Source organism: Pestalotiopsis fici (assembly GCF_000516985.1).
Source record: "Pestalotiopsis fici W106-1 unplaced genomic scaffold PFICI_Scf_5, whole genome shotgun sequence".
Taxonomy (NCBI): domain Eukaryota; kingdom Fungi; phylum Ascomycota; class Sordariomycetes; order Amphisphaeriales; family Sporocadaceae; genus Pestalotiopsis; species Pestalotiopsis fici.
Window position 1 is genome coordinate 1,550,580 of NW_006917095.1, and position 22,042 is coordinate 1,572,621.

Sequence of the window (22,042 nt, forward strand, 5' to 3'; positions counted from 1 at the left end):
TTGCCCACATTATCAACTATAATCCCGGCAAGTCTAGCAGCGAGAAAACAATGCGCATATCGTGTAAGTGTGGATCCTGGAGGATGAATATTATACAAACCCCCGGCTATCATTCACGGGCTGCTGTTCGCATAATCCTTCTGAAAGTTGGGATCGGTTCCTTTCTGCAGATATCCTATCTGCCCATCGACATGTGCTAACCATATAAGTTCATCCGCTGCGAGACAATGTTTGCATTGATCCATGCAGATTCCTGGTGTGTACTATCAGATAATTCGTCATCTGTATTCGCTTTATAACCACGAGACAACATGGCCTCAAATGTACCCAAGCTACAGCAAGTTCAGGCCTCTGCGGGCCGGGACGCTGTGCTGACGGCTGTCCGGCAAGACGGTGCTGTCATCATCAAAGGACTGTTCACTAAAGACCAAGTCCGCCGTCTGAATGAAGAGGTGCAGCCTTTTGTAGACAATATGGGAGTGGGCTCTAACCACACGGAAGACTGGGTCAAGGAGTTCCATGGAGATAATACAAAGCGCTTGAATGGCGTGGTCGCACTAAGCAAGACTTTTCGCCACGAGATTCTGGAGAGCGAATTGATTCACCAGGTGTGCGAGGACATCTATCTCAAGGATGCCGGCGGCTACTGGATGAACTCTGCTCAAGTCATCGACATAGGGCCAGGCAGCAAGGCCCAGCCGCTCCATAGAGACCAGTGGCAGTTTCCCATATTCACGCGCTGCGGTCCCGATGCGCCCGAGGCCAGCATCAACTTTGTCGTGGCCTTGACGGACTTTAGCGACGAGAATGGGGCCACCAGAGTCATCCCCGGCAGTCACAAGTGGGACGATTTTAGTCGGAACGGGACGCCAGAGGACACCATTCCCGCGGAAATGGAAGCCGGCGATGCATGCTTCATTACCGGAAAGGTTGTGCACGGCGGCGGCGAGAATAGAACCAAGGACTCTACAAGGAGGGGCATCACTCTGGTTTTTCAGTGCTCGTACCTCACGCCTGAGGAGGCCTATCCTTTCATCATCAGCAAGGAGCTCGCCAGAACTCTCAGCCCGCGCGGTCAGCGTATGATTGGTTTCCGATCTCAGTTTCTCAAGGACAGTCCCGGGGTTTGGAAGCGCAACTATGGAGACATGGATGAGGTACATTGTTAAGATCAGTCATTAATTCGTATCACCATTATATGATGATAATTCAAGGCAATACATTGTGCATTGAGATGATAATAGCTTCGAGACTCTTCCGTATCCCTTAAAATGGACTACCATTAAGGACCTAAAATTTAACAGCCGTAGCTGAATTACGGAAAAGAAAGAAAAGAAATAGGGAAAAAAGAAAGAAAAATGAACGGAAAAAATTATAAATTAGCATTTGAGAGTAGTATTTTTTTCCTTCTCTTTTCTCAATTTATATTACATTATCACTTTTGTCACAGCCACGGTAATATGCGCGTATAAAGCCAAAATCGGGGGTATTCAACAGTTTTCTCTCTGGTTCTCCGTACTAAATAATAAGCGCAAGCATCAAAAAAGTTTGCTCAATAGAATCAAAGTTTGGCTTAGATCACAGCTTTGACCCAGGCTCCCGGTCGCCAATCCCAAGCCCCTCGAGCAACTTCTCTCCCACCAGCTGGAGAAATTCATCCACCTCTGCGTACGAATAATACGCCGGATTATAGCAGGTGTTCATAGACAAACGCCCTTGCCAGGCCCACATGAAGCATTCAAGCCAGGGACCCGTGACCGTATCTCCGAACCATACATCCCTGATGTGCCAGACCCCCTTGCCGTCCGCATCAGCGTAAGATGACGCAATGAAGCTATCGACCACACCCAAGCTCGAAAGAGCCGGCGTTGTCTCCTCGAGCGGCGTCTTGGTGAACTCGGGAACCATCATACGGATCATGGGCCCCAGCGCGCTCCATATCTCGGCATCTGCCTGGGGCAGATCTTGCTGATAGAATGCAGCGAGCTCATGCACCATCTGCGAAAAAGTTTTGTTGCCCGGTTCAAAGACGTACGGCAGCACACCGTGGTGGTTGCTCAGAGCGTGAACATCAGATAGGCTCTCGTCGACCGCCGCGGGAAAGTAGCGGCGCAAGTCAAAGTTGCCAAAAGCAGCAAACTGCGTGCCCGCGCGGGCCTCGTTCCCGGGCTGGGACGCGGCGTTGCGCTGGGCCTGTACCGCCTGCGTGGCCAGCACCACGGCAACGTGCCAGGCTGCCGTGACGCTCAAGCGCTGCGCCTTGCACGCGGCGACAATGGACGCCGTGGTGCGGGCACTGAGCTTGAGCTCGAACGCCGCGTTGCGTGGAGAGCAGGCGCCAATGGGCTGCGCTACGGGCACGTAAATGGGCGCGCTCATGGTGAGGAGCGGCGCGAGTATCTCCAACGCGCGCGCCTCCCCGCGGCCCGCCTTCTTCTCTGTCAAGTCGAGCAGATCGTCCGATCGGGGTGGGAGGCGGGATATTTCGGAGCCATCTGTCTGAATGGTCGCTTCCAGCTGCGACACCGATGCGAGGTTCTTGAAGAACCGATCCCAAAAGTTCATGGCGCCTCGCCCATCCAGAATGTGGTGTTCACCTTGGATGAACAATTGGCTCTCTTCGGGAAAATAATACAGAGTCATCTGTCTTGTCTTGACCATGGTCTTCCAGTGCTCGGCAGAGGTCTTTTTTGGGATCACGATGAACGTGGTAGCAAGCCAGGCTTCGAGCTCGTCCATAGAAGATGGCGACGTGTACGTCTTCCCTTCAGGGCGGTTTTCTGCCGCCAAAGTTGGGTACTGCTGCCGCGTTTGCAGCCAGGCTTGACGGAGTCGAGCGGCCAAGTCATCGTGGGTTAGCTTGTTGCTCGGGGAGGACGGTTGGTAGTTGAAAGTGACGTGCGTGCCTATAAGAAAAAGGCCCGGTGATCCGGGAGGCACAGAGATGGCGTTATAGAGAACTTCTTGGAAGCCGTAGGGCTGAGTGTATACATTTGGAGCAGTTTGCTTCCATGACGGATGGCATTTGACTCTGTTGGCAGGCGGCATCTTGAGATGTTCACAGGATATTGTTCGTCCTGAGATACTGCCAATCGACTCAGGTGGTTTGAGCCTCAGAGTAGGTGAAGACTGACTAAGTTATACCGTAATGATACATAGGATTCCCTCGTATTATGCGCCTAGACCGAGTTATGGTTAGGGTGTTTCATTCTTGGATAGATCAATCAGGGCGTACGGGACTTTTGTGTATCGGCCGAGTCCGGAGTACAATCTATCCTTCGTATACTCCTCATCCATGCCATGTTGGATTATACGAACCCCACTGCACATGGTTGCATTTGGAGCTGAATCCCTGGTACTACCATTGTCTTGGAACGGCCTAGCTGGGAAGCCGCGCACTCGGTAAGCAAGAATGGGTATAGTCCGGCGGGGCCAATCATAATATCCGAGTTTATATAAATCGAGGGAAAATCTTGTATAGAGTACACAACTATATTAGGTCATTTGACATGGCTCAAGCTGCCAAGCGCATGGAAGGATTTTACGAAGCCGAACTACATAGACCAACCACAGCTCTAGGTGTCGGTGGAGTTGCTATTGAACAATAGGCTAGATACCGTGCGGTCCGAAAAGTACACTCTTAGCAGGATCACATAGAATTTCACAACACCTTACTCCACATCTGCCCACGCAGAGTGCAATCGCTTTCGGATGGCCAACCTGGGCCATAAACTGAGAAGAGGGGCAGAAGAGCGCAAATGATCCTGCTTACACTTCATGAAGGCCGAAGAAATTTCCTCACCTCTATTACCTGTCTGGGGCCGCAAACCTAGAAGACATTCTGGCAATCCAGGACTATAAGATTATTTATAGGTACCCTGCTTCAGTACGCAGCCTTGAGATATCATGACTATATTATTTGAGCGACAAATAGTGCCAGATAGATACGAAACAATGATGGTTACTTCGTTCTTGGCCGCATTGTTTAGGCCATTTATACTACCGATTCCGATCTTGCTAAATATTCACAATGGGGAAGCTTTCTGTTGTACTACCGTAGTCAGTATCCACCGTAGATCATCTGCCCGGGTATATTAGATAGCTCTTCAGCGCCTCTTTCTTATATATAGCTAAATAGTTATGTTCAACTCAAATATCTTCTTGGTGTTCCTGCGATCACATCATTCCCGTCGTATTGGCTTAGGGGAGAATTTCAATCATATGCTTCTGTCTCTAGTTCGTGAGAGAGTGTGTTAAGGACTAGCCACAACTTACATGATCACTATGGATATCTATGCATACGGTGACGCAATTTATATATCTCAAAGATGCTGCTCTGCTGATCTGGTCCACTTGCTATCAAGCATTGGCCCTATTGACTCCGAGACCATCTTGGGCAAGACAATATATTCTATGGCTACCCTCTATTCATCCATGTGCTCCATTCTTCCTTCTAAAGAGGCCCTTGATTCCGGAGCGCACTTGCACAGCGTTTTCCGGCTCTTCTGACTTTGAGGTCAGAGAGTCATTAGAAGCTGTTATTTGCGAGTGACTGATGGGTTCTCGCTGTGACTTCGGCTGTAGAAGGTCAAAGGCAAGATTTAAAAGAGACGCTGCTTCCTCAACATGTATACTAACGACAAAATACTTGCGCGGCACCATGATTAGCTCCACTATATCCACCCTAACCTGATCCGGACCAAGATCAACAAGTTCTCCTGAACTCTGCGAAGCATCGTGCGAGAATGATGCGCCACAGTGTGGCTGGTTGTGTGGCACCCTTCGGGTGACACAACGGGAAGGGTTGGTTAAGTCTGTTTGTTCACACATTATTTTCGTAGATGTAGACCATCTTTTTTATTTTACTCTTTATTTCAGATACTGGTCGTATCAGAGAACTTGCGTTCACATTCGGCAAACGTGCAATTTTCGTCGGTATCATCGACCACCTGGGCCCTCACGTCCCCGTAGTCTGATTTGGCTCCATACAGAATTGTGAGGTAGGATTCGTCCTTTCGCTTGAAGACAACCACAGCAGCCAGAGAGTTCCTCTTCTTCGGTTCCCTGAAGGCAGTTTTTGTGTCCTTTGGGCTGTCAGCATTACATGCTTAATCCAAATTCCAATCCGCTGTAAGACCGCGGTTGGAGGCAGCTCTCTTCAGGCGGGCATCAGGCTCATTCCTCTGGCAGTGAGTGCGCCGATCGGCACAATGGTCACTACGATTATGCTTAAGAATCGGCGGGTGCCACCTCTCTATGTTTCTCTCGTCCGCCAATTGTTCAAATAATCGGCCTTGTTTTCCTCTCCCGAGGATCACCGAGTGAGCCAGATTGGCGGGGTCTCTATGGCATTGAGGTAATCATAGGACTTGGGACAGGCTGCAATATTGGAACGGCTGCCCTTCTGACTCCATGGATGGTGGAAAGGAGAGACATCGGTATGTGTACAAAAGACTGCTATCTTACATATCTCGGCTGACCAGAATCGTAGCGGTGGGATCGGCTGCAGTAACTCAATTCCGCTGTTTGGGTAGTGCGATCGTTGTTGCCATTATGACATCGGGATTGACTAATTAAATGTGGTTGTTGAACGCAATTCAGACTCACTATATCTCTGCCTGTATCATTAGGATCCTTGACTAGACCGTGTATCTGAGTGAAGTCGTGACCAACTGAAGTCAGACGCAACGATAGCACCACCATCTACACCCACTTTCCCTCTATAGACGACGAGAAGATAATCCAAGACGGCGAAAAGCATGGAAACCATTGGAACCCAAGCACACCAGCTGTTGGCTGAAAACAGCCATACATAGTCCTCGTGCCAAGCCCCTATCGGATTGAGACGCGTTTGTAAGCAGCAGAATAAATGACTTGGCACAAAATGTGTCTGGAGGTAACATGAAGTGCCCTGAGTACGGGATTGGCCCAGCCGATGCTGCAGTGATGAACCCATTTATTGAATCTCAAAAGTGACAACACCGTCATACCCTCCTTTATAGCAGGTAATCATCCAAAAACTGGATTGCGTGTTCAACTGCCTTGGCCGCTTCCGCTTTCCACCCAATCATTGGCGCCAGAGTGAGGATGTCATGGGGTGCATTTGCGACCTCGTACGTCCCAACGCGGAATTTGACCCCATCTTTATGCTGAGGCTGAAATGATTTCTGCACATTCACGAAGTTCGTGATCTCCGGCTTCAGGATTTCAGCACTGCCCCATTGAACCCAAATCGGAACCTCGGTGGGAATTGAGGCGGTGACGGGCGAAATATATGGATCGCTACGAGCGACTCCCGTCTCAGAGCGCGGCAAAAACTCGCGATACGTCCACGCAATGAGTTCCGGCGCTACATGGTCTACATGAGTGGCGGGGCGCTCGTCGGCGACGTCGACCTCGATCACCATGTCGGGCCATGGACTCCAGAGGAGCAGGGCCGCAGGCTCTGGCAGTATGTCCAGATTGGCGTTGGCGTAGCGTAACAGCGCAATCGTGAGGTGGGCACCAGCCGAGTCACCCGACAGAACTATATCCTGAGGAGGGATCTGCAACTCATGGACGAGATACGAGTACGCTGTAACCGTGTCCTGGAAAGCGGCGGGGAACCTGCCGCCTGGCGCGGATGAAAGTCGGTATTCTGGACAGAAGATGGCGCAACCTGGGCTCGATTGTGACAGTAGTGAGCTCATAAATTTGATGCCCGGATCACGGCCATCTCCTAGGACGTAAGCGCCCCCGTGAACATGGAAGAAGACGCGTTGTCCTCGTTGGTGCTGCCCTGGATGTGTGATGGGCTTAGTGTGCCAGATGGCACCAACATCGCCCGGACTGATCAGGGGGTCGCAGAGCAGAATACCACGATAAACTTCGCTCCTAGCAGGCTGCGTAATAACAAACTGACCCTTCTCGTTTCCAACCTTGAGGAGGGGTGGCGGTTTGAGCTCAATCGTTGCCACGTATTTCCCGAAGTATACGAACAGTGTGCGGCACAGCGATTGACGAAACGTCCAAGAAGAGTTTGGACGCATTGATGGGAAAAGATAGAGCGTTAACAGCCAGGGCAATCGGAGCAACGTGGATACAACAAAGAAAGCTGTATACACAGCTGTGCCGGGCTGGCGAGTCCAGAAACTTGGCATGGTGTGCGCGTGGCTGATGCTGCCTAGGTCGAGATTGGAGGAGAAGTTCGGTGTACGTGAGATGAACAGCTAGAAGGTGATGAACGAGTATGCTAGGGAGGTTCGGAGGAGTGAGCTGGAAAAGGCCAAGGATATTTTATTTACAGGCCCTTGAAAAAAAGGCGCATGCATGACCCTGACTTGCCAAGACCAGTATTGTCTTTAACGTGCCATCACCAACAACAACAATGAAGGCTGCGCAATTGACCCACATATGTACCAAGGCAGTTGGACGTAGTTTGGGGGCCGCCGGCAGTATTATGCATTGCAGCTCGACCGACGTGCACACCGTTGTGCGCTACACCACACCCGACGCGGCACCCGGCGGCAGCGCGACATTATTCCTCACCTTGTCTGCATCGTACTCGGAGCTCCCAAACCGGGTGCGGTAACCATTAGTTATGGCCGTCGTGAATCGGCCAAAGTACGCGTCGATGCTCTCCGTCGTCGCATTGTCACTCCAAGGATCTAGCACGTCCACTCTGCTTTGGGGCGACTCGAGGAATTTGTCTCTGCCGGGTCCTTCGCCGCTACTCTTGGTTCGACAGTTCAGCGCGCCCGAGGTGACATTGCACCCGCCCGTCACATAATTGTCTTGCATAACTTAACTAACAGCAGAGCCAAACTTGGTGCTGTGGCGGTAAACACATGCCTCGGGCGCAGTGAGAGTTTTTATTTAACATTCCCCGCTGTTGCCGGTCTCGCTTATATCTATTTGAGTTGATTCGGGTGCCGCAGTAGCATTGTCTTTAGTATAGATGATCCCATGACATTGCACGGGAGGAAAACATTGGCATAGTCGGAGATATTATTAGTGCGACCGTCATACAGAAATACTTCCGGATCTGAGGGACTCGGATACGTCAGAGCGAGGCTGACGGGTTTTCAGTTTGTGCCTTTTTTTGGAAAAATAAAAAATAAAAAAAGATAAAAAAGCTCTTATTTATCTCAGTGATGCCAAGAATTTACTTTAATTAAAGTTTTCCTGCGCTTTACATGTCAACCTTGTTTTTATTTTGTTGTTCTTACTGCAAGTATATATATCCATAACGTCTACCTCACAACACTATTTAGCCCATTATTACTATGAATTAAAGAAACACGGGGGTGGTCCAAGATAGCTCTGCCTCAGTCCACCGACATCCAATACTGCTTTCTCCAAAACTAACCCTTCCGTCAACGGTCTATATTGACTCGGTGGAGGACTTTGGCAATCGAACAATGTGGGAATTTCGCGTGAACCTTGCAAACGGCGTCAAGGAATCAAAGTACCCCGTTTGGACCCGGGCCAACAACTATAAATCCAGTGATGCCAAGGGCGTCGAGTACAACGAACTAATGAGGGCCAATGGAGGCACCAGCCTGGACTATATTGGTCTTGATCCATATCTCTCGGACCTGGACGGCCTGTATGCCTACGGCCACAAGACCATCAGCACTTCAGGGACTCAAGTCAATGCTTGGGGCAAGAATCTCGTCATGGCCATGGAGAACGGGGGAGACATCACTAATGCGCCAAATGCCGTGCTAGCTACATTGGCTGGCGGTGCCCTCTACAACACCTATGAGATCTACGGCCCCGACGGGTATGGCCTGTATGTGCCCACCTCTGACAGCGACTTTACGCCCGTGGCTCGTGGGAGCTATGTGGCCGACGTGAAAGTTGTCAACAACATGCTCAAGAAAATCGGTCATGATTTGGCCTCGAGGGTTCCCCTGTCGGTTGGTGGCACAGGTATTGCCTTTTACAATTACCTCGCCTCCGACACAACCTCGACGTCAAATTTCCAGGCTTTCAATGTGACGTACGAGACGACAAACACTACGGGAGTCGGCATTTCCACTGTTCGAACGGGTACAGAGCTTGCTTTTGTGAGCAGCCAAGACGCTACTTTCACACTGTCGAGTGCGTCAGCTTACAATGTGGTGTCTGCTGAGACAGGAAGCTACAATGGTGGGACAACCTGGTCCAAGGACGAAACTGCTACATACAACAGCAAAGACGGTGATGTTGATTTTTCGATTGCTGCGGGCGAGTGCATTCGCATCGTGTTTGAAGAAACCGTCGCTACTTAGGTAGGTGAGCATTTCGGATGGGTTCAGTCATAACGCAGTGTTATTGCGACCAGTGACAATCAAGGATTTCCCGATGTTGCTTGTTTTGATGTGTTTGCCTTTTGGGGCACTCTTTTACTAGTCGTTGTGCAATGAGATAATGAAGAAGAAGGCCGGTTTATGGGAAGGTGGCAGATGTTACGAACATGCACCCTTGCAGGACAACCAAGGAAGGATAAGTACGGCCAGGAAAAGCGACCAAAGGCAAAAAGACAAAACCAACCCACTAGAAGTCACGTGACAACGTCACGTGCACCAGGATCAGCTGCTTAATTATGCTTAGTTAAAATTAATTAAGCAAAAGTTAGTAATATAAAGCAATATAATCGGGGCTAATATTAATAAGGAAATAAATAAATATATATTATAAAAAGATTTTTTATATATATAATTATTATTTTAATAATTAATTTAAATATTTATTTTACCTATAGGTAAAGCATTTAATACGCTTTAACGATTATATTTATAATATTAGATTAAAACCACTTTTAGTTATTTTTTGCTTAATTTAATATTTTGTTTAACGTTCTTTATTAGCATAAACCCTAATACCCTTATACCTAGGTTTATTTTAAAAACCCGTAATATAATCGTAATATTTTAATTATTTTTATTTAAATACGTTATTTAAATTATTATTAAGTAATACCTTATATAAAAAATATTATATTTTAAAATAGAAGCGTTATTAATAATTTAATTAAAGGAGTAGACGTTTTCGCAATAATTTAAACGTTATAAAAATAAATATAAACGCTGTATACCTAGAATTAATAGCTTTAAAAAGCCTACTTTGAAATTAAGGGAAATAATAAGCAATTTACCGAATAAATTACCGTTATCCCCGGATTAAAGGCAGAATTTAATAATAAGTATAAGATCTTTTTATTATTTTATTATGATAAAAAGGAAAAAAGCATATAAACCTTTTTTACCTAAGTAAAGGCTTATTTTCGGTTTTACCGTAATAATATTAAAACCGAAGAAAATAAGATTTTAGGCATCGCCGGATTTTTTAAAGGCACGGCTTTAAAATGGTTCGAACCTATTATAAAAGACTACTTTAAAAACCCGGACGACGATAAAAACGATAACACTAAGAAAATCTTCCGACGGTATTTTAAATTCGAATAATAGCTTAAGGCTATTTTTAGTAACCCTAACGAAATTCGCACGGCCGAGCGCGAATTTATATAATTTAAGCAAAAAAAATTAGCTGCTAAATACGCCGCCGAATTTAAATAAATTATATTTCGCACCGAATAAATTAATTACGATACGATAATAATATTATTTTATATAAGATTACGAAACGACGTTAAAAACGAAATATTTAAAAAAAACCGACCTAACGATTTTTATAAATATATAAAATATATTATTAAAATTAATAACCGCTTATACGAAAAACGATTTAAAAAAGGCAGAAACGGCCTTAAACCCTAATTTAATTTAAAAAAAATACGGTTCGGAGGACCTCGCAAAAACCAAAAATAAAAAAAAAAGACCTTTTACGGATAGCATAGCGGACTAATAGATTTCGACGCTACGCAGCGTAAAAATAAAACTAAAATTAAATATTATAATTACGATAAAATAAAATATTACGCTAGCGAATATCGCTAATTTAAAAAGCTTAAATTTAAGCTTATATTAAAAGGCAAAAAATAATTTAATAATATTAAGCGAAACGATATATTTTATAAATTATTTTTATAAACGGCGTATTTCGATAACGCTTGTTAAACGTATAAATTTAGCAAAAATAATAATAAATGGTACCTTAAGGAACGAAAAACCTTAATAGCTATACGCCTAAAAAAAATTATTATTTTTAGCCTAAAAAGATAAATGCAAAATAATAATAGCGAAATTATATTTAGTGTTTTAAAAAATAAAGCTTATTTTTAAATGTAACGGGCCGAATACTAGGCCCGAAATATAAAATTAAAGGGATTAATTGACGATATTAGTAGTAGTAATAAAAACCGTAGCAAAATCGACCCTTATATACTTAATAATATTTGCAGCATCGATAGATTACCGGAAAAATAGCGATTAATGCGATAACTATAGATTTTAAATAACGAGACACTTAAGGTTATAATTCGACGAAATCGATTAATTAAGCTAAATACTTTTTATATTATTATAATAGCGGAGCTATATAAAATAAAATAATAATTTATAAAAATCCTTTAAAAAACTATAAATATAATATAAGAAAAAAAACCTTAGGAGCCATTTTTAAAAACGATTTACGATTTAATATTAAATATAAATAATATTATTAAATTGCGTAAATAAAATATATCGATTTAAAATGCGACGAATACCTAAAATTAAAAATTTAATAAAGAATTTTTTTTTTTAAAATAGGAAAAACCGTTATAAATTACCCTTATTTAGCGGGATTTATAAAAAAAATAAAAATAAGCTATTGCGATATTTAAGGATATGTCGTGCTTATTATATACCCTAGCCTAAAATAATATTTAGATATAAAAAAACGGATATAATTAAATTATATAATAAACGAATATAACCTTTATATAAAAAATAAGGCTAAGGTATAGCGATAAATTAAAAAGCTACGGGCTACCGGATAATTTTAAATAACCTTAATTCGATATACGATAATAATCGATAACGCTATAAGGATAATATAGAAAGCGCCGCTATAATATTTTTAATTATTAATAACCTAATTAATTATTTTAATTAAAAAAATTATTAATAATATTAACTTATTAGGAATTAAACGATTTTACCTAAAATATAAAAAAACCGAGGAGCTAAGAAAGCCTTTTAAAGATAATAAAAAATAAGGAAATACCCCTAAAACCTAAAAAGAAACGAACGAACCACCTAAATAATACGGAAATCGACCCTTATAAGCTAAAAAAAACCTAAATATATTAAAATAATAGGTATATACGGCCGCTAAAAAATAGCGAGCTAATAAACGATTAAATAAAAATCTAGGAAAAGACCTAAATTACTTTTAAAGCGATAAAAATAGTCCCTAGGAAAAAAGTCTATATATACCATAAACGGCACTAATATTAACGAATATTTTACGATCTAAATTAGGATTATAAACTAAGAAATATAAGCTTTAATAAATACGGAAGCTTAAAAAAATTTTATTTCGCTAGTAATCGTTAACGCTTTATAAATATTATAAAAGCAAAAAAAAACGCTTTACGCATTTTAAATTATTAATAGAAAATTTATATCGTACGGAAATAAAATCGTAAATATAAAAATTGCGTATATTTAAATTTATATTTAAAACTACGAAAAAAGACTTAAATATAATATTATAAAAATTATAAATTACGATATTATTTTAGGGATACCCTAATTATAAGCAAATAATTTTAAAGTAAACTAAAATACCGGCTAATTTTAGTAAAATATATTAAAAAGAGAGTTAGCCTTTAAAAAACGCTAAAATAAGCCTTTAAGCAATTTTAAAATATTTAGATTTTACTTTATAATTAAGCATATTAAACCGGAATTCGAGATTAAAATATTAGGAGAATATTAAAAATTTAGCAATTTATTTAGTGGAATATTAAAAATAAGGTTATTAAAATATATAAAATATAATTATAAAATACCTTTTTAGGAAAAAAAAGAACCGTATTTCGTATTAACGTACCTAATAAAACCTTAATACGAAAAGGCATTAAAGGAATACCTAGTAGATATGCTATAAAAGGGATGGATTACGGAATCCACCTTATTTATAGGATACTTAATACTTTTTATACCTAAAAAAAATAAAGACGGAAAACCTAAATAAAGACCTTATATTAATTACCGTAAGCTTAACGATATTACGATTAAAAATAAATACCCTTTATTTTTAATTAAGGACCTACGCGATAAATTGTATAGAGCCTAGTGGTTTACGGCCCTAGATTTGCCTAACGCGTATAGCTTAATACGTATTAAAAAAGGAGAAAAATAAAAAACCGTTTTCCGTTGCAAATACGGATATTTCGAATATAAGGTTATGCCTTTTAGATTAATTAACGCATTAGTAAGCTTTTAGAATATAATTAACGACGTTTTAAAAGAATATTTTGATAAATTCGTAATAATATACCTCGATAATATATTTATTTATTCCAAAAATTTTGACGAATATTAATAATACGTTAAAATAGTGTTATAAAAGCTATAAAACGCGAACCTGCTAGTTAACCTAAAGAAAAGCGAATTTTATAAAAAAGAAGTTACTTTCGTAAAATATATAATATCTTTTAGAGAAATTAAAATAAAACTATTTAAAATTTTAGTAATAAAAAATTAGCCTACCCCGATTTCGGTAACGGAAATTAGATCCTTTTTAGGACTCGTAAATTTTTATTAAATATTTATTTAGGGATTTAGAGAGATTGCCGCACTATTTACGCACCTAATAAAAAAGGATATATTTTTTAATTAAATAACTAAAGTATAAAAAGCTTTCGAAATAGTTAAAAAACGAATTACGGATAAATCCGTAATACGTATAATAGACGCGGAACGAAAATTCGAAATCGAGATAAACGCCTCGGATTACGCCATAGGCGGATAATTTACGCAAAAAAATAATAACGGGAAATTATATTTAATTGTATTTTATAGCAAAAAGTTTACGAAAAAATAATTAAATTATTAAATTTACGATAAGGAATTTATAGCTATTATCGAAGCATTTCGAAAATAAAAATATTATTTTAGCGGAATTAAGTATTAAATTAAAATTTATACCGATTATAAGAATTTAGCTTTATTTATTATTAATAAAAAACTTAATAAGCGATAAATCAGGTAAATAGAATTTTTAGCAGATTTTAATTTTAAAATTATTTACCGCAAAAAATTAAAAAACGGCAAAACTAACGCTTTAAGCCGAAGATCGGATTATTTCCAGGAAATACCAAAAAAAACTAACACTATTTTTTCGATAAATGATAACGGAGACTTAGTATTAACCGTAACCTTATACGCAGCTATAAAGGTTATTAATAACGAAAATTAAATAAAAAAAATTATCGATATAGCACGACCACTACTCTAAAACCTATTTTATAACCTAATATTAAAAATAAAAAAATTCGAAAATATCGTTAAATATAACGGCAAGCTATAGATTCCGGATAAACTCCGAAAAGACCTTATTAAAAATTATTATAAACTATTAATTTACGGATATTAAAAAGTTTTTAAAACTTTTAAATAAATTTAATAAAAATTCGATTGCCTAAACCTCCGATAAATAATTAGCAAAATTATTAAAAAATATAATTTATATAATAAAGCAAAATCAGCATAATATAAATAATATAAAAAATTATAACTTATATTACCGCCAAATAAGGCATAGAAATCTATTATATTAAATTTTATAATAAAACTACCACTTTCGGAAAAACCTTTAATTAGGACTTTTTACGATAATATCTTAATATTTATAAAACGATTTACGAAATATATTTATTTTTTTTTTATATAAAAAAGCCAGTAACGTAAAAAAATTAGCCTATACGTTCCTTCGAATAATAGCTAGCTAGCATAAATTACTAAATAAAATTATTTTAAATCGAAATAAGCTTTTTATATTAAAATTCTAGAAATCACTTATTAATTAGCTAAAATGCGATTATAAGCTCTCGACGGCTTTTTACCCGTAAATTAACGGATAAATAGAACGAATTAATTAAATATTTAAAAAATACCTTAAATATTACGTTAATTACGAATAAAACAATTAGGTTATATTATTGCTATTCGCGTAATTTGCATATAATAATATAATACGAAAACCTATTAAAATATTACTATTTTACGCTAATTACGGGTACGAACCCGATATTACTAAAAAACCACTAAAAGGAAAAGAATTTGTATTATACGCTATTTTACGCGTCGAATAATTTAAAAACCTATAAATAGAATTTTAAAAAACCTTTATCGCCATTTAACAAAAAACAAAAACCCGATACGATAAAAAAAAATTAAAAGACTAATTTTTAAAAAAGGAAATAAAGTTTACCTTTTATATAAAAATATTAAAATAAAACGACTAAACGATAAATTTAATTTTAAAAAACTCGGACTATTTAAAATTAATAAAAAAATTTCAAATATTAATTACCGATTTAAGCTATTAAAAATTATAAAAAATTATAAAACCTTTTATATTTTATTATTCGAATTAGCACTAAAAAACGCTAAAGTTAATAAAATATTAAAAACCGAACTAAATTAGCAAAGCTACGACGTCGAAAAAATTATTAACTATAAAAAAATCGGACAAAGATACCAGTTTTACGTTAAATAGGAAAATTATTTACCTAAAAAAAACACTTAAGAACCTAGGAAATATATTAAGAGCTGCGACGCTTTTAATTAATATCTTTAATTTTATTAAAAAAACTAGGATTTATAAAACCACTTTCGAAATTGGAACTCCCGAGCTTAATAAAAAGGTTAGAATTAAAAAAATTACCTCCGAAATTAATAAAAGCCTAATTAATAATATCGAAGCCCGGCACGGAAAAAGCTAAAATAAAAGCTTCCGCTTTAAAGCGCTTTTGCTTTTTTAGTTTTTTAAAGGATTTAAGGCCGCGCTATACTAATTTTATATTATTTGTACGCGCTATTTTTTTTAGCTTCCGAAAACGGATTAAATAAGCGACGGCCTTGTTTATCTCCTTTTAATAACGATATTATAACTTTAAAAAACGTTTTTTTATAATAATTTTTTCGCGAAAGAGCTTTTAATACTCCGCCCGCAAACGCTAAAGGGACGAAAAAGGAACCTTTTAATTATTATAATAATAATTTAAACGGAAGTATTGCTTATATTTTATTACCTTTTTTATTATTATATATTTTTCGTTTGTGTCGAAATAAATAGGATACGGTATAATTTTGAAACTAAAATCGGAAAAAAATTCTAATAAATCGTAATAATAAATAATCGAAGGAGCCGGAATAAAATAAATTTTTTTATTTATTAACCGTTTTTAAATACGGTTAAATATAATAACTATGTATTATAAATTATAAAAAAAAGGGAAAAAGGCTATTATAAAGGAATAAGACGAAAGGACCTATTTATATAGCCTAAGGATTTTTTAGGGATAAAAAATATAGAAAAGGGAGCTGATATTACGAATATATATTTTTATAGGATAATTAAAGAAGGATAAATACGGCTAGGAAAAGCGACTAAAGGCAAAAAAATAAAATTAACCTACTAAAAGTTATATAACGACGTTACGTATATTAGGATTAGCTGCTTAATTATGCTTAGTTAAAATTAATTAAGCAAGGGTTAGTAATATAAAATAATATAATCGGGGCTAATATTAATAAGGAAATAAATAAATATATATTATAAAAAGATTTTTTATATATATAATTATTACCTTAATAATTAATCTAAATATTTATTTTATTTATAAATAAAGCATTTAATACGCTTTAACGATTATATTTATAATATTAAATTAAAACCACCTTTAGTTATTTTTTGCTTAATTTAATATTTTGCCTAACGTTCCCTATTAGCATAAACCCTAATACCCCTATACCCAGGTTTATTCTAGAAACCCGTAGTATAGTCGTAATAGCAGAATATCCATAAGTTGCGTAGCACGTGGCTGGGGCAATATGGGTAGGGGTGGTGCCGGGGTTCTTAGGCAGGCATAAACTACAAACAATCCAACATCAGTTATACGGCAACTGCAATGGTAAAATTAGCAACGCGCCATCTTATTGAACCATGAAGCGGAAGGGGGGATATGGGAAGCGCTGGGAAAGCGCGGCCTCCGGGCTATTGTTTACCTACGTTAGACTTTAGTGTCCAGCTGGGAGGGAGAACGGCGTCCTGACATAACTCTTCTCAACTCAATTGACTGTTTTATCATATCTTCTTTGGTGAACTTCCTTGGCCTTTCCCGGCTTATCTACTTGATTCCCAACTTCAATCACATCCACGGCCCAAAGGCCAACGTTTGTACCATATCTTAGGTAGGTACCTAGCCACTACGGCGTACGCTCTTCTCCTTTCTCTCTTACCATAACAATCAATTGACCTGACCAGACCTACCACTAGGCCCTCGGACATTTCAACATTTGGCTTCTCTTTTACGCCTTATAGTCTCTTCTAGGCCACTCCAAGGGCCCCTGATAATTTATCTGCACCCTTCTCCTTCCTCGTTTCCTACTCCCAGTCTACAATCATGGACCAAGCTCATGTCGAGAGATTCGTCGAGATGCCTACGCCGCCGAACCCCTCCGGAGAGCCATGGAACCTCCAAATCACACCTTTTACATCCATTCTGGCATCCAGAAACGCGACATGATGGGCCTCGTTACCAACAATAGACACAAAGCGACCGCGCCTGTAGACCATGACACAATCACCGTATACGTGGCCATGGCTATTGTGGGCCTGCTTATCGTCCTCGGCATATGTATCGGCATCATCTTCTAGCTGGTCTCCTTTAACACCTGACACAAAGGCTCACTTTAAGCCTTCGACACCCAAAAGCTGCTCAGTCTATAGAAAGATACCGCGTATAACACGAAGATCCTGGAATCTATCCAGGCATTGTGTAATAATCACTGGAACGATAGAGTGATGGCACCGGTAAATTGAGAAAACAACCGAAGCCTGCCGTTGGAACTACCTGTACGGCGATCCAACGGTCCTTACATACAAATTTGTATGCCCCCACGTGAAAACTCCAGGCAATCCTACAGCGCTCTAATATATTGGAAGATAAATCGTATAGGAAAATACGCCGCCTTGCATATCACCCAATTTAGGAGACGTCTTCCAGTCAGCTCGGGTATTTGAAAGACTGAGCGCTTATTGAGATAGACCCCGAAAAGTTTATTTACGGTCTAGAGAATAAGGTGTTTATTTGCGGCGGCGACGAATATTGCAACGAATTCCGTACGGCTATGCGTCACGCCAAATCCAAAAGGAATACTGCAAATATGGACGCTTGCACAGAAGGGGTTCTCGATCTCCGGCTACCGGAACCAGGCGAGGAAGTCAGGAAGCCCACTCGAAGATGCTCCGACGGGACCAAAGGATCTAACATCCCTTGGAAAGAAGAGGTGGTTGTCAAAATGTAGGAATAAGTGGAGCGCTTCCCCATACATGTATATATTTTTGACCATCCAACCTCTGTTGGATGTGAACAACTCATCTAATATAACAACTATTACCCATACCTATCATATTTTTTCACAGTGGTTCCCTTCCACAACTTGCGCAAGGGAAAGGTCAGAACTGTCAAACACCAGGATCAGGAATAGGTTCAGTTAAACCGTAGTGGAATTGTGGCCGGTGAAAACTAAGTAATTCCCGACGTTGCATGTTTTGTTGCTTTCTGTTTTTTTTTTTTTTCAAGTGAAAATAAAAAAAGAGAGAAAGAAAGGAAAGATAATAGGACAAGAAGAAAACTCTCTTTACTAGTCATTGTGTTCTGAGATAATGAAATAAGTTGGAAAGTTGATGGATCAGGAATACTGGACCCCTTTGATCTCAACTAGTGTTGGCAGTACTGATTAGCGACTCCCTTATCCTCCTCAGCTTGTTGTCAGCCACTTAGGGGTCTCCAAATGTCACATGCAAGTCGTCATTCCGCATTCATTGCCTTGTACTTTGTGTAGGGATCATCAATTGCACAATTTTCAAGGCTGTGTTCCTATCATCCGACACACTGTAACAAGTCATTGCTCACCGAGCGCGATATTCAAAGCGTGACCTGTCTTGGTAACGCAAGAATTCCGGCAGACGAATGCAATGCGACATGGAATCGGATAGGATAGCCATCGTTGGATCAATCTCACAGCCTGATTGGTTGATCCAGATGCATCATAACGCACAAGTAGCTTCCTACCTACCTAGGCAAGCTAGGCTCGACCAAGCCAAGCCTGGGCTCAACGCTCAACCCAGGTGATGAGCCTGTGTTCGGATGTCAACCCTATTCTGGACCAAAAGCTATTTTTGGCGGGCTGTCATTATGGGGCCTGTCGAATATGATTGGTGCAATCCACTAATCAATATTCCTTTGTCTTAGGTGGGGGCCGGCCGGTATTGATCATCTTGGCCTAGGTAGGTGACATTCAAGGAACGTAGGGCTGAATACACGCTGCAGATACGGATCCAACTCCCCCTTGGCATATTCAAGTGCACCTAGGTCTCAAGCTCTGATTGGCCAAAGGATCTTAATCCTCATATTGCGAATCACTAATATATGCACGGCCCCCATGTCGTGGCTCATGGCCAAAGCAATGCTATAATCGCGACCAATCGTATCAAAAGCCGAAGACTCCAAAACGTCGCCAGATGAGTGGCTTTTGGCTTCCCTCAGAATCGCGAATAAAAAGTGTGGAATGCTAAATACTGTGTTGACGAGTGTAGTTATCTAATATATTAGGAGTTCTACCCTATGGTATTTCAGGCGTAACAAGTCTTTTTCTAACTCAAGTCCACAAACGCAGCATTGCACCGCTGTCTTGTTTGACATGTTTGAGGATAATTCTTTGTCAGTCTTTGATTATGGTTTTGGTCGTGCAGCAAGCAGTATTGCGAGCACTACTGAATCAGATGCCAAAGTCTGTGATCCATCTGATCAAGGATCATGGTCGAGGTGGTGGCACTTCTTACTGCTGCCAATAGCGTTTACTCTGCCAATGGTTATCTACATATGCGTCTTCTATAATAGACAATCGTGGAAATGGAAAGCACCGTCGCCAGAAGAGTATCACTCCTATGATACCTGCAACGTTCAAGATGGTAGCGCCCTGGAGAGATGGGTTGCGATTGATATCACGTACGGCAATTATGGCTTCGCCACAGTCAAAGTCATTGATTTGGCATGGGATACCCTCATTGCGCAGGCCGGTCGCGCCTTTCACGTGTATATCCTTTACCAGCATGTTGCCAGGAGAGTCCTCACATGCTTTATGGAATGTTCGAGCGTAACATATGAAAATTACATCTCGGTCATCTTCTCCCGGTCTTGGCTCGGAACCCTCAAATTTTTTCTAGGGAGATTTTCTCGGCAGAACAAGATACCCGTCTCATTGTCAATCTTCGGACTCGCTTACATGATTGTTTACACGTTTTTCTTTTCGACAGTCTGGAGCGCCGCAACAGGATACATTAGTCCTTCGGAAAGGGCATATCAAATGCCCGACAGCACCTACCTCCCCCTGAATTCGCCACATCTCGCGCTCTGTTGGATGATCGATAGTGGGCGATTGGGTCTGGAACAAGGCCACGTGGAACTTGGGCCAGACTTTTCCATGCTGGAACCTTGGCTATACAAGTCATCCCAGGAAGGTCGCTGGTCCGAGCTAGGGATCCTGGAAAAGTCGGCATCCGAAACTCCAAAATACGGGCAATATCAACAGAGTCGCGTGAAGAGAAGTACTACTCAAGCCGGATACGAGAAGAAAAATCCGGATGCGTACGAAGATGAAAAGGCTTTCAGAGGCTGGTACCGCACGATTTGGGACAACATTGGCCCCTCGGGAATGGGACTTGACAGTCCACAGTCCGATATATCGAAAGAAATATTTAGCTGTGAGCCCAATCTGATCATATCATACCTGTCCCTACTAATTACATTTTGTAGATGCATTCACTACCAGGATGTTTCAAGTGGTATTCAATGCAACTGGACTCAACATTACCGGCTACGATACACCAATCAATCTCAACACGACAGATGCAACGGCGGTGATTGATCTGATGGAAGAGAGCTACAGTGTCGTTGATGTGACGCGAGAGAATCAGCTTCCAGAATCATTGGAGTTCAACCAGTTTCATTATGTGGATTGGGCAAACCACAGCCAAGACAATCTTCATGACATCAAACTATTCAACACCTGGCCCATGTATGCAACTCCTGATTCATACGTCATCAATGACACCATACGACCGAGCGGAGTGATACCCTACAACTCGACCTTTACATTCAATGGGACCGAATATTCTCTGGAAGCTCCATTTCTGGACATTGGACATGGCTGTTCGCATCCCTACAACTACTTTACCGCTCTTGGAAATTGCGTGTGCTACAATGGAGAGCCAATCACATACGCTTGGTACAGCGACGACAATGTGGTTTGTCTGGATTCGCCCCGTTATGTATGGGGCTTCTCCTCGTTCATTGTCTTCATCGCCGCCATTCTGGAGCTGGTCTGGGTCATCTTTGCCATAATGATCCGGGGGTATTGCCAATGGTGGAGTGAGTTGATGAAATATCCCCGAGTCAAACGCGCTGGGCTTGTTTGGGCAATCTTGGAGATTTCTGAAGCTATGAAGAGAGACCTTGATGATGAAGGTGGCATGACTCACGAGAGAATCTTGAGGCAAAATCTATCGAACCAAGACAATATTGGATATGCTACGCACGTGGACGAGCATGGGATTGTGCAGGGCGTTCAAATCGTGAGCCGAAGTCAACGTACCAACACTGTAATAAATCCACTTGATAAGGACAGTATGCTGGAGAAGGGCCAAGGGAAATCATAATGCACTATCGTACTCTCCAGACTAATCACTGCATTGGGATGGCGCAACACCATCACCTGTACTTACAGCTGGCCATCTCCCACCCATTATTAGATAGTGGATTACTTAAGCAATTTCCTGATGCCACAACACGTTGGATTGGCAGTTTAGTCAATACAAATACCCCTTAGATGCGGCA

At 40.4% G+C, this 22,042-nt stretch overlaps 6 protein-coding genes across 6 annotated transcripts; 3 read left to right on the plus strand and 3 right to left on the minus strand.

Annotated features, from left to right (window-relative positions):
* Positions 1–311: 311 nt before the first annotated feature.
* PFICI_07791 (uncharacterized protein) lies at positions 312–1,169 on the plus strand (the record flags this gene model as incomplete). The annotated part of the gene is made up of 1 exon (XM_007836372.1): positions 312–1,169. One exon carries the CDS (start codon positions 312–314, stop codon positions 1,167–1,169), a length of 858 nt encoding a protein of 285 aa, XP_007834563.1.
* Positions 1,170–1,578: 409 nt separating this feature from the next.
* On the minus strand, positions 1,579–3,048 carry PFICI_07792 (uncharacterized protein; the record flags this gene model as incomplete). Its single annotated transcript, XM_007836373.1, has 1 exon — positions 1,579–3,048. The coding sequence occupies one exon, from the start codon at positions 3,046–3,048 to the stop codon at positions 1,579–1,581; it is 1,470 nt and encodes a 489-aa protein (XP_007834564.1).
* Positions 3,049–5,996: 2,948 nt separating this feature from the next.
* PFICI_07793 (uncharacterized protein) lies at positions 5,997–7,139 on the minus strand (the record flags this gene model as incomplete). Its single annotated transcript, XM_007836374.1, has 1 exon — positions 5,997–7,139. The coding sequence occupies one exon, from the start codon at positions 7,137–7,139 to the stop codon at positions 5,997–5,999; it is 1,143 nt and encodes a 380-aa protein (XP_007834565.1).
* Positions 7,140–7,476: 337 nt separating this feature from the next.
* PFICI_07794 (uncharacterized protein) lies at positions 7,477–7,779 on the minus strand (the record flags this gene model as incomplete). The annotated part of the gene is made up of 1 exon (XM_007836375.1): positions 7,477–7,779. One exon carries the CDS (start codon positions 7,777–7,779, stop codon positions 7,477–7,479), a length of 303 nt encoding a protein of 100 aa, XP_007834566.1.
* Positions 7,780–8,399: 620 nt separating this feature from the next.
* PFICI_07795 (uncharacterized protein) lies at positions 8,400–9,254 on the plus strand (the record flags this gene model as incomplete). Its single annotated transcript, XM_007836376.1, has 1 exon — positions 8,400–9,254. One exon carries the CDS (start codon positions 8,400–8,402, stop codon positions 9,252–9,254), a length of 855 nt encoding a protein of 284 aa, XP_007834567.1.
* Positions 9,255–19,847: 10,593 nt separating this feature from the next.
* Positions 19,848–21,864, plus strand: PFICI_07796 (uncharacterized protein; the record flags this gene model as incomplete). The annotated part of the gene is made up of 2 exons (XM_007836377.1): positions 19,848–20,910; positions 20,963–21,864. 2 exons carry the CDS (start codon positions 19,848–19,850, stop codon positions 21,862–21,864), a joined length of 1,965 nt encoding a protein of 654 aa, XP_007834568.1.
* Positions 21,865–22,042: the final 178 nt, after the last annotated feature.